The sequence below is a fragment of the Crocuta crocuta genome, unplaced genomic scaffold, assembly GCF_008692635.1.
Source record: "Crocuta crocuta isolate KB4526 unplaced genomic scaffold, BGI_CrCroc_1.0 scaffold727, whole genome shotgun sequence".
NCBI lineage: Eukaryota > Metazoa > Chordata > Mammalia > Carnivora > Hyaenidae > Crocuta > Crocuta crocuta.
In genome coordinates, this window is record NW_027527964.1 from 234,224 (window position 1) to 247,211 (window position 12,988).

The following is a 12,988-nucleotide window of genomic DNA, read 5'->3' on the forward strand; positions in this document are numbered from 1 at the left end:
GTAAGTTCTTAGGAAGCAAACACACAGCTTCCCACTAGCAACAGCAGAACAGAATTGCCAATTAAGCCACCTCAACCACCTCATCAATTTAAATAAGACGTTTACTTCAGATCCAGGGACAATCCCATGTAATTCAGACCTAGTACTAGATGAAAAAAAGACATCTACCAGGCTGAGACTGGACCCCTTTCCCAAGAGGCAGACACGTTCGTGGCTCGGGCAGTCAAAGAGGCAAAAGACACCAGGAGTTGGTACACATAGCAAATGCTTTATTTTTTAATTAAAACATAAACACAGGACATGAAGAGAGATCCCACTGCCCTGTCTGTCAAAGCAGGTACAAGGATATACACACCAATAAGATACTTTGAGTCTGCTTAGCTCCAAACCCTCATATGGGAAAACTGAGAGACACGGGTGACGAACTTGTTGGGGCAGAGCTGCTGCAGCACAGGACCCCCGAGCCCGGGACTACAGAGGTAATCTCCTGCAGGCTGAGGGGTGCAGGGGTAGGATGGCTGAGGGCAAGGTCTTTTCCTTGGGAGAAATCATATATATTTATCTCTAAAACATCCAAATTTACTGGAGAAATGCAAGAATTGGCAATATATGAGATTCACCCAACTTCCCTGGCAGTAAGTCCCTTGGTTCCTGTGCTTGGGGGAAATCAATGAGCATCAGCCGTGGTCAAATCCTAACCCTACCGTGGGTTTTGTCCTGGCCAAAGACAAAGCCAGCCAGGGCCTGCCGACTGCATCCTCTGACGATGTGTGGAAACCAGAGGAGTTCAAATCCCTTTCTGGCACTGATGCTCTGGGCCTGGGCTGTCATTCTCAATCATCAACATACTGAAAGGAGTAGCTCCTCTGAGAAAAACAGGCTCTTTCCCAGCATCTGGAAACTGGCATTTTGGAAGATGTCCTAAAATAGAAGGAGGCCACTCTTTAGAAGGCACAACTAGAACTTGGAACTCTGGGGAAATCTATTACAATTACCCTTTGCTGGTGAGAAATGCTGGAAACAGCTCAGGAGTTGTCGGCCAGAACAGTTTTAAAATAAAAATAATAACACTTCTGGAACAATTATTTTAAAAAGTCACACTGTTGGCCATCCTGCTTCCAAGAATGGGGCACTGACCGCCCACACCTTGAGGCGTGTTCTACTGCAGACTGCGGTTTAGCAGAGCAGCCGCAGGCAAAGCAAACACATAAAAACCGAACCTTTCCCTCTATGGGAGAAAAGTGAAGTTCGCAACGCTGGACAATCCGCGGTTGAAACAAAAGCTGATGGGCTTCTCCCTGCAATCCACACAGGTCTCCGACCACTCTTATCTTCCTGAGAATAACTACTTCACTCACAAGACTCTTTAAAAAGGCTAGGAAGGGAGGCTTATCAGAGGAAGCTGAAGTCAAACACCAGGTTCACACGAGGAAGGCTTTACCTTCTGTTTTCAGCAGCTTCTCTTTTGTAAGCCTCTCTTGCTTAGCTCCTCGCCCTTGAACTCTTTTACTAGGAGAGAACCAAACAAGAGCTGTGACATGTCACTCATCTTTTCCTAGTAAGAGGGAAAACGGGGGGTCTTCAGAGCACCGGCTTATATAAAATCAATCCCGAGATCCTCGGATAGCAAGAAAAAATGAGGCTTCCCCACTGCTCCAACAGTTGGTCTCTTCCCTTGGCTCCCACGATGTGATGAACCTACTGCACTCAGCATCCCAAAGGGTCTACCGCTCACCAGCTGCCTCCATCACTGGGCCTGACAACAGCCCAGCACCGCACACCTGGAATAGATCTATTGCTGCCACAAGGTAGACCAGATGTGCTCTACCGCACACTTCTGCGGGGATGAGGCCAAGTGACTGAAAGGCTGTCAACAAACAAGGTCAGAATGGATCGAATTCTTCATCCACAGTGCCCTCTTGTGTTCAACTGAAGACTCTTCTGCATCCACGCAACACGGAGATGGTCAATCTCTTCTGGGACATGAGCATTCGTTCCTGAGTCATAAAGTTCAAGTGACAAGACCACTTGGGTGGGTGTCACATCCTCCAGAAAATGCTTGGTGCACACTCATTCTAAATGACTGCTGGGAGGGTGTCCCGTAGAATGTCTGATTAAAAACACAGATTCTCAACAGATTTGTGAAGGCTCTGAGCCCAAGATAATGATAATGTAGATGGAGTACCAATCACTTATTCTTTGTATGGACACCACAAATACACAGTCTGTAGTGTTTCAGTGACCTGGAGTCTTAGAATCACATTAATCCAAAGCAACCGTGATCCCAGAAGTTCTAGGCCACAGGCAATAAGCAGAGATCTTGCTCAGGGCTGTCAGGAGCCAGCAAACGACATTCACTATTCACCAGCAGCATGCCTGACAAGTCCCAGACACAGTCACTCCCACCTATATAAGTGGACTGTCTTCTCTGTTAAGGTAGCCAGGTAGCTGCTGTGGTTCACCTCAAATGGGCAGATGTCCAAGACTGGCTGATCCACCTGCAGTTCCTGCAGCAACGAGCCACTGCCAGCATCCCACAGCTAGAGAAGACAGACAGAGTTCAGGGTCAGGAGTCATTCAATTCAGCTGGGGGACTTGCTTGCTTTATCATCAGACAACTTTGTGGGTTTTAAAAAAATTTTTATTTAAATTCCAGTTAGTTAACATACAGTTTATTAGTTTTAGGTGTACAATATAGCAAGTCCACAGTTGCATACAACACCCGATGCTCATCACAAGTGTACTCCTTAATGTCAGCGGACAACTTTGAAAGGGCTGCAGCAAGAGCACTGCCTGGGGAGTACAAGAGATCGTTCCTGACCTTCGCAAAGCCAGGATACAAAACATCGTTCGGGTGTGGGCTCTGCCACTCTAATCAGCAACGAGTCTACCTCTGAAAAGCAAGCCTAGCATTCAGCCCTTCCGTCAAGGTGCCAGCAACTCTTCTGAGGACAGAAGAGTCAGCAAGACAGAAAGTCCCTTTCTCTGTCTGCCCTCATGAAATCTATCTTCTAACTAGTGCTTTCTTTTCCTTTTCAAAATGTTTTGTTATGAGTAATTATTTTTTAATAAGTTTTTAAAAATTATTGATATATTTAAAAAAATTTTAATGTTTATTTATTTTTGAGACAGAGAGAAACAGCATGAGTGGGGGAGGGGCAGAGAGAGAGAAGGAGACACAGAATCTGAAGCAGGCTCCACGCTCTGAGCTGTCAGCAGAGCTCGATGTGGGGCTTGAACCCACCAACTGTGGGATCATGACCTGAGCCAAAGTTGGATGCTTAACTAACTGAGCCATGCAGGCACTTCTTTAGTAATGTTTTAAACATTTATTTTTGAGAAACAGAGAGAGAGACAGAGCAAAGTGGGGGGAAGGGTGGAGAGAGAGGGAGAGAGAATCTGTAGCGGCCTCCAGGCTCTAAGCTGTCAGCACAGAGCCTGATGCGGGGCTCGAACACATGAGCTGTGAGATCATGACCTGAGCTAGAGTTGGATGACCAATCAACTGAGCTACCCAAGTACGCCTGTTTTGAAAAAAAAATCTTTAATAAAAAGTACAGTAGTACAACAAATTATTAAGCTTTCACCACAAGTGCTTCACTGATTCTATTGTTTTCTTTACTGACTTCATATCATTTTACCCTTACTCTATAGTGATGTTATCCAATATGGTGGCCACTAGCCACATAAAGCTATTAAAATTAAAATTAAATAAAAATTTAAAAATTAAGGTCTTCATTCACACTAATCAGATTTCAAGAGTGCATGTGGCTAGCGCAACTGTATTGTTTGGCAATGCTCCAAAGCTTGATTAGATTTAGGTCCAAGGGCATCTCACAGAAGGCACTATGTACTTCATATTGTCTTCTATCAAGAGGCAAACTAGGGCAGATGGGTGGCTCACTCGGTTAAGCATCTAATTCTTGATTTTGGCTCAGGTCCTGATCTTGTAATTTTTGAGTCTGAGCCCCATATTAGGTTCCTTGCTGACAATACGGAACCTGCTTGGGATCCTCTCTCACTCCCTCTCTCTCTGCCCCTGCCCTGCTCACACACACACACATGCTCTCTCAAAATAAATACATTTTTTTAAAGAGGCAAATCATTTTTGTTAACCCACCTATAGTGATATTAAGATTGATCAACCTATTCAGGTTGTGAAAGACTGACCCCCTCCACTCTACCACCCCCATCAATCATTCATCTTTTGCTTTTATCCTGAACTGACGAAATTGGTGCCTGAATCAATTATTTTATAAGGGTTTCAGTAGTTCCTTATTTTTTAAAAAATATTCACAAGATGGCCCATGGGACACTACAGCTCACATAAAAAAAAAAAGAAAGGGGCAAATCTACAGATACTGAAATGGAAGATATCTAAGCTAGGAAGCTAAATAGGAAAAGAGCAAGTTATAGAGTGGCATGCCCAGTGTGCCTTGTGTAAAAATAAGCAACCATGCATAGGCACATACACAGATGTGTGCAATTAAGGAGAATTTGGCTTTTTGCTCTATATACTCCCGTAGAAGAAAATAAATGGCTCACCAGGGCAGAATTTGATGCTTCATCCCCAGCACACACTAGGATGCTGCCATCACTCTCTGGGTTTTGGAAAATGGCACTTTTGGTCAGTAGTTTGCACGTGGGTCCCCCAAGGAATGTTTGCACAGGATGACAGGAACAGACCGGTTCTCCAGCACCATCCAGTGTGTAGGACATCTCCATCAGCACACTTCGTAAAGTGTTGTGATTCTTATCTATAGGACAGAGAATCAGTGTTGCTCCATGGGAATGATTCAAAGAAATTAATGAAGAACGTGAATCTCAGATGCTTACAGACTACTGGAGTGCAAGAGCCACCATTTATAGATCACAAGAATAGCTACAAAGCAACATAGTAACAAGAGCAAAATAATACAGCACAGATGAAATTCCAAACCCCAGGCTAGGATAAAGCAAGTTACCTACAATAGATTTTGCCAATGAAGGAAACAATTCTCGGTGTAAGCTATCCTTTTTAGTAAAATCACTTTATCCTGCCCTGCCCCTGCCTGGGTTTTTATCTTTCTTAAGGGCAGGCAGATGACACGAAACCACGATGAGGGGGACGCACTGGCCTCCGGAGCAGGCCTCTTTATTCTATTACTGTTTTAAATCACAGGGGCTCCTAAAGGGGCTAACTCACTCCGGGGCGCACCTGGCAGAATTTGTGCTGGTTCACATAAGTGAGGGGCAGAGGCGGGACTGATGGGGGAATGTGGAGCCCCTATCTTCAATGTAGTGGCTAGAGCTGTTAGCCAGCGAGGGGCCCTCCAGCATCAGGGCAGGGCAAGCTCTCCTCACCTTTCCTGAACAGAGCTGCTCCCAGACCCAGGGCGTCCCAGCACTCACCAGGCCTGTAGGTCACAAGACAGTGTCGGGTGCTGCTCTCCGTCTGAAAGTCTACGCAACCCCCTGGCTCCATGGGCAGCACATGAGGCCAATGAGAAAAGCCCATTTTTAGTTCCCAGAAGGAAGCGTGCTCCAAGGTTCCAGCCAACACGCCACCGTAAGGAAATGCAGCTGAGGCAGCTCTGGGTATGTATGACAGGGATACCAGTGGGCATCTGAAGGGAAAGGAAGGAAACCATGTCTCACATTCCAATACTTGTACTACTCCAGACCCCACTAGTAGGAGCCCTCAAGCGCATTCTGACCTCTACCGTTAAAGACCGGGGGAGTCTGGGTGGCTTAGTCCGTCAAGCATCTGACTTTGGTTTAGGTCATGGTCTCAGTTTGTGACTTTGAGCTCCCCATCAGGTTCTGTGCTGCTGACAGCTCAGAGCCTGGAGCCTGGTTTGGATTCCCCTCACTCTCTGTCCCTCCCCCGCTCGTGCTCTGTCTCTATCTCTTAAAAGTAAACATTAAAAAAAAAAAATTTTTTTAATAAACAAACAACTTCTGTGGGTCTCTATCCTTTGACATTTGGTAAAATCTACCAACCTACTCTGCAGAAACTTTAGAAGAGTACACGTATAATCTTTTGCATCCGATTTCAGAGGACATTTCGTACGTTCTAAGAACAGTTTTTTAAAAAAATGACTAGGGGGGGCACCTGGGTGGCTCAGTCGGTTAAGCATCTAACTTGGGCTCAGGTCATGATCTTGTGGTTCCTGAGAGTGAGCCCTGCAATGGGCTCTGTGGTGACAGCTCCTTCAGATCCTGTGTCTCCGTCCCTCTCTGCCCCTCTCCCACTTGTAATTTATCTCTTCTGTCTCTCTCTCTCTCTCTCTCAAAAATAAACAAACATTAAAAAATTTTTTTTTAATTTAGAAAAAAGGACTAGGAAATTTAATACAACAAGATCACAATTACAAGGAAGCTTGACTAGTGTGAAGCTTCTAGAAATGGGGTTAGACGTACACATAAGGAAAAGTCAGAAAGGAAATGTAGCTTATACATCTAATAAGGTTTCCAAGGTGCAGTTGACAGATCCTTCAATTAAAATATAGTCTGAAGCAAAAACTTTTAGACTTATGTAAGTAATCTCTACACCCAATGTGGAGCTCGAACTCATGACCCTGATATCAAGAGTCACATGCTCTTCCGACTGAGCCAGCCAGGCACCCCTGAAAAAACTACATTCTAATTCAGAAACAAGATGGTTTCTTTAGAAATGTTCTAAATCTCTTTCTGCAAGCATATGACCAGGACTGTATGCCAAGAATTCTCTCAGAAGTATCAGCCTGTAGATATGTTCCTGACATAAAACAAGACACAAGACTTGTTTCTGCTGAAGTTGCCGAAGTGGTCCCTGTGCCTGCCTTCTTTCATTGCCCTGTCATGTCACAATGAAGCAAAGTACATCAGAAATGAACACTGCAGACAACTATTCTTTCCTTGCTATCTGCTCTATTTTATTGCCTATTCTTGAGTGGATCCCTCTACAATCAATGGCAGTTACTACGCATCCATTCTAGAAGTTTACACTTCTAGAAGTTTACACCAGTCATCTTCAGGCCCACAGACCACATAACTGAAGCATGATTCTAACCCCATGCAAATGAAAAGACTTCAAAGTGCTGAGCCTAGATTTTCTCAAGCAATTATTACTACTGTGATATCTTTATGTTTAGATGCTTATGCTCCCTTTTTAATATATATTCAAATTGGAAATGGAAGTTCTCATTTAAGATACTTCTCATTTTGGCCTAGGTCAGACTCCAGTTCTTTTTAAAAATTTTTATTAACATTTATTGATTTTTGAGAGACAGAGAGAGACAGAGAATGAGTGGGGGAGGGCCAGAGAGAGAAGGAGACACAGAATCTGAAGGAGGCTCCATGCTCTGAGCTGTCAGCAGAGCCCGATGCCAGGCTCGAACTCACAGACTATAAGATCATGACCTGAGCTGAAGTTGGAAACCCAACTGAGTGAGCCACCCAGATGCGCCTCCACAGCTCCCTTTGAGAACCTTAAGTCTTCAGGGAATATTATGCCCAAAAAGTACTCCACTCATTCTGAAGAGTCACAGTGGTGCTGGTGACCACCCATCCTCAGAATCTGGGCTGACTTTATAAACCTCCCAACTTTGTAAATGGTTATAAATGATAAATCACAGTAATATGGTATCTTTAGACTGAGTTGGCTTAGCTAGGGACTTGGGAAGTTTTAAATCCTTTTTTTGTAGGCCTACCTTTTATTGACCTCTTCCTATGTGTTAGACACGTGGCTATTAAAGCAAGTCTGTGTAACAAGCCAAGAACCATGGCCAAGGTCACATAGCTCCTATCCATTGGACCTTGGTTCTGAACACGGACCTGACTTCATTTTGCCGCGCTATGGGATGAGTGACCCTATAAACCTGGCTATACTTGGTACCAGGGCTTTCTACGATATAGAAATATCACAAACACATACTCTAAGGATCTTAAGTGATTCCCAAGTGACAACACCTCACTGGGCTCAGAACTGCCCTCTGAGAAACTGATCAACTGTGAAGCACTCTCAAAAGAGAGGATTCATACAATGGTGCAAGAGAAAGCCGCTACAGGGGAAAAGTGAGTAGCTACCCACCTGGCTTTCTGGGGTACTAACTCCTGGAGATGATGGCTCGTGTTTCGAAGGTCATACACCAGAATTGACCCATTGACCAGTCCAGCATAGATGTAATTAGTTTCGTCAAGACACCAGCAACAGCTCCAGACAGGACGTCCAGCATTGTAAGTCTGGACCACCGTATTTGTCTCCAGGCTGTGGAGACACAAGAGTTTTACAACCATGCGTTCAGGAAATCAAATATAAAACAAAGATGTAAAGATGATCATTGAAATGATAATCTTTTAAGAACACATCTCGACACCCAAACTATTTGGGATTTCCAATTTCTTCTAGGGACTACCCAGATAACTCCCTTTAATTCCAAACTATTTATTCTGGGGGATTATAGGTTTTCCTCTTGAAATATAATGAAATCAAAGATTAAAGAGATACTTAAACAGTACATTCCCTACTCTATCTCTATTCTCCATAATTATCTATTATACAGGTAATCAATATTCAATGCTGAAAAATTAGAATATACCTGTGAGAAAAATAAAAACTAATAATCTGACCACCCAGAGGTAGCCTTTTCACCTGTTTAACACTACTAGAGAAAAAAATCCTAACATATATATACATATAAAACATAATGCTTCATGAAGTTTTGGAGCAAATTAAGCTGAAGCATTCTTGAAAAGTCAAAAGGCTTCTCAGGTCTGATAGTGCTATCATGATGTTCCTCAGATTTAACTGCAGAAGAGGAAGCCAACTATCAGACATCTGATCAAAACTACCTTCTAAAAGATGAAGGCAATAAGTAGATTCAGATCTTGTTCAGAGCAGTCACAGAGCACATGAAAGAGAAAATGTAGNATGCAAGCTAATATACAGTGACAGAAAGTAGATCAGTGGCTGCCTAGGGATGGGGAGAGGAGGGAGGGGCAAGTGGGAGGTCGATTATAAAAGGGCAAGAGAAAACTTTGGGACAATAGATATGTTCATTATCTTGATTGTGGGGATGGTTTCAGGAGTGTACACATAATTCATCCAACTGTATGTTTTAAATATGTGCAATTTATTGTATGTCAGTCAGACCTCAAAAGAGCTACTAGAAGAGAGACTATTCTATTTGAACCACAGACACAGAAGATGCAGAAGAGAATGAACAATGAAGAATGGAGATAGGCGATATGTTAAGATATGCTACATTTGTCTGAATGGAATAAAAATAGATGACACTTTAAGTATTCTAATTAATGTGCATCATTCCAGAAAGGAAAAAATAATGCCCCTCAAAATTGGTCTTGACCAGTCCTTAAAGAGTAATTTGTTATTGTTACTGTTTTCTTACTAGGCTATGTAAATGTATTTATTTTTATGAAGTATCTATTATTATCCAAGTTACCCACACATAGGATTTGTCAAATCCTAGATTCAGGATACCTCGAGTCATACTTCAGCTTCTCCAGGGAACTAAGTGGGAAAAGTTTATTGTGTTCTCTCCTGAAACAGAATTAGGACAGCCAGAAAGACAAAGAGGGAAACTACAGGCTTTCAATCAACAAGGGAACCACAATACTGGCCTAATTAACGATCAAGGGAAACAAGGAGAAACTAGCACCAACAAGCTATCAAGTAGAGCTAGCTGTACGGTGTGGAATACATGCATTAGAAAAAAGGAACCGGGGTGCCTGGGTGGCTGAGTCAGTTAACTGTCCAACTTTTGATTTCGGCTCAGGTCATGATCTCATGATTCAGGAGATCATTTGTGAGATCAAATCCCACAGTGGGCTCTGGGCTGACAGCATGGAGCCTGCTTAAGAGTCTCTCTCTCTCTCCCTCTCTCTGGCCTTCCCCTTCTTATGTTCTCTCTTTCAAAACAGATAAATAAAAGTTAAATAAACAAACAAAACAAGAAAAAAGGAACAGGGGCTTCTAGGTGGCTCAATCTCACAAACCATCAGATCATGATCTGAGCCAAAATCAACAGGTGAACACTTAACCAACTGAGCCACCCAGGGATCCCCAAGCATCTGACTCTTGATTTTTCGCTCAAATGATGATCTCATGGTTGTGGGATTGAGCCCCATGTCAGGCTCTGTGCTGGTGTGGACTCTGCTTAACATTCATTTTCTCTTGGGGTGCCTGGGTCGCTCAGCCAGTTAAGCGTCCAACTCTGGCTCAGGTCATGATCTCACAGTTCATGGGTTCGAGCCCCAAATCAGGCTCTGTGCTGACAGCTCCCTCTCTCTCTGCCCCTCCCCCAGCTCGTGCTCTGTCTCTCTCAAAAATAAACAAACATTAAAAAAAAAAATCCTTTCTCTCTCTCTCTGCCCCCTTCCTTGCTTGTGCGCTCTAAAATTTAAAAATAAATATCTTCCCTATTTGCAGGGAAGGTTTTATTTGATAAATCTTACTAAAAATGTGGATGGGATATAGAAACAGTATAAATAGTCCTTTTATGTTCCCCTAAAATGGAGTTTTTCTCAACTCATAGCTACCCGTGAATAGGAAAATATATGGTAATCTAGGAATTCTACTCCAAATCCTGTTGATACCTAGGTTTGGAGGGACAGAGTTTTGAAGCATTTGAATGGACTTTTTAAGTGGGTAAACAGGAAATCAGGCTGAAGCAAAAGGACCTGACAGTTGGGGGAAATCATATGCTGAAGATCATGGAAAGGAACAACAATTAGGAATAATTTAATTGGGCATGTGAGGAGATTTGGTTTTCAACATTAAGACAATCTAAAATTAATCTTAAAACAACACAAAATATGAGAAAATTTAGTATTAATGTATTATTATCAACTACTAATTAATGTATTTCCAAATTCTTTTATTTGGAATTTGTCAATTTAACACTACTGAACGTTAAGTATTAAATCTTGTTTCAACTTGAATTAGCCCTTGGGATATTACTTTAAAAATATTTCCAGCAGTACCTGGGTGGCTCAGTTGGTTAAGCGTCCCACTCCTGTTTCTGGCTCAGGGTATGATCTCATGGTTCATGAGATGGAGCCCTATGTTGGGCTCTGTGATGACAGTGCACAGCCTGCTTAGGATTCTATCTCTCCTTCTCTCTGTCTCTCCCCAGCTTATTCTTATTTTTTTTCTCTCTTCCTCACCCCCTCAAAAAAAGCATTTTTTAAAAAATTATTAAAAATTTTTTAAAAATCTTTTATTTATTTTTGAGAGACAGAGACAGTGTGAGCAGGGGAGGGTCAGACAGAGAAGGAGACACAGAATCTGAAGACAGGCTCCAGGCTCTGAGCTGGCAGTCAGCACAGAAACCGACGCAGGGCTCGAACCCACAAACCGTGAAATCATGACCTGAGCCGAAGTCAGATGCTCAATCAACGGAGCCAACAGGTGCTCCCATTTTTTAAAAAAAATTATTAAAAAAAATATTTCCAGTTTTGAGGTACGTGGCTGGCTCAGTCAGTAGAGCATGCAACTCCTGATCTCAAAGTTCTAAGTTTGAGCTCCATGTTGGGTGTACAGATAACATTTTATTTTATTAATTTAAAGTTTATTTAGAGAGAGAGCAACCACATGTGCAGGTGAGCAGGAAAGGCCTAGAGAGAGAGGGAGAGAGAGAATCCCAATCAGACCCCACGCTGTCAGTGCAGAACCCAATGCAGGGCTCGATCGCATAACCTGAGTTGAAATCAAGAGTTGGATGATTAACTGACTGAGCTACTCAGGTACCCACCCTTCTTTTTTTGACTCTTTGTGTGTGTGTGTGTGTGTATGGGAGAGAGAGAGACAGAGAGAGACAGAGAGACAGCGCGTGCGCAAGCGTGAGCAGGGGAGAGAGGCAGAGGGAAAGAGAGAATCTTAGGCAGGTCCACGATGAGTATGGAGCCTGATAAGGGGCTCAAACCCATGACCCTGGGATCATGACCTGAGCTAAAATCAAGAGAAGACACTCAACTGACTGAGCCACCCAGGCACCCCAAGATTACTTTGAAAAAATAAAATCTTAAAAAAAAAAAAGAAAACATTCCAATATAAAATGGATCTGTGAGAGGGGCACCTGGGCAGCTCAGTTGGTTGAGTGTTCAACTTCAGCTCAGGTCATGATCTCACGGTTTGTGAGTTCGAGCCCCACATTGGGCTTGCTGCTGTCAGCCTGTCAGCACAGAGCCTGCTTTGGATCCTCTGTTCNCTCAAAAACAAAAAACATAAAAAAAAATTTTTTAAATAAAAACATCTGTGACCTTTTTATTAAGATTTTTTTTCTTTCCCTAAGTAATCTCTGTACCTAACATGAGACTCAAACTGAAGTCACATGCTCTACCAACTGAGCCAGCCTGGTGCCTCTGTGAATGTATGACTTTAACAGGGCATATAAGGAGTGTTGTCCTTCTCCTTGGCCTGTACTAGTAACCCACACTTCCAAGAACCCCATCTTCTCTTACTTTATCACAGTCATTAGCATTTCTGACCTCTTAGTAAACAAATTTCTAGGAAGAAGCTAATAGACATTAAAGGTTTCTCTGCAGTACCTCAGAGTAGCAGCATTAACAGACTAGGAAAGGTGATTTGGTGGGCTGTGGTCAGTTTCACCCAAAAGTGAGTCCTGGATTCTCCAAAAAGAGAGGAGAGAAAGAAATGAAGTCCAATCATGAACATTAAGGATGAGGTTCTGGATTGTTCACCTGGCAGGAAGGAGGCCTGAGGAGAAGGCTGTGACACTACCAGGCAGCTCAGAGTATCACAATATGTCATGATTCGGCAGTTTCCTGTCTGGGATACCGTGAAGGCCTTCTGGAAATGGTACTTGTGCTGGCCCTGGCTGGAGGGCAGGCAGTTCAGGAAGCGTGCCTGGGAGCCCCTCGGTTGCTGTGAAATCCGCTCTTGATGCTGCATAATAAGTTTTCCCAAATCCTAAAATGAAAAAGATTTTGTAAATGTGCAGCCTTTTCATTTGATAGTTCCCTCATGTACAATTCCTTGATTTAA

General features: G+C 43.0%; 1 protein-coding gene across 1 annotated transcript in view; it reads right to left on the bottom strand.

The window, feature by feature from the left end:
* Positions 1-247: 247 nt before the first annotated feature.
* Positions 248-12,988, bottom strand: part of RFWD3 (ring finger and WD repeat domain 3) — a 44,009-nt gene continuing 31,268 nt past the window's right edge. The window contains exons 8-13 of the mRNA XM_077752808.1: positions 12,657-12,913; positions 9,464-9,523; positions 8,054-8,230; positions 5,392-5,606; positions 4,546-4,757; positions 248-2,540 (exon numbers count right to left, since the gene is read on the bottom strand). Of these exons, the coding sequence (XP_077608934.1) occupies positions 2,397-2,540; positions 4,546-4,757; positions 5,392-5,606; positions 8,054-8,230; positions 9,464-9,523; positions 12,657-12,913 (1,065 nt within the window). The 3' untranslated portion in view covers positions 248-2,396. The remainder of the gene's footprint in view (positions 2,541-4,545; positions 4,758-5,391; positions 5,607-8,053; positions 8,231-9,463; positions 9,524-12,656; positions 12,914-12,988) is intronic.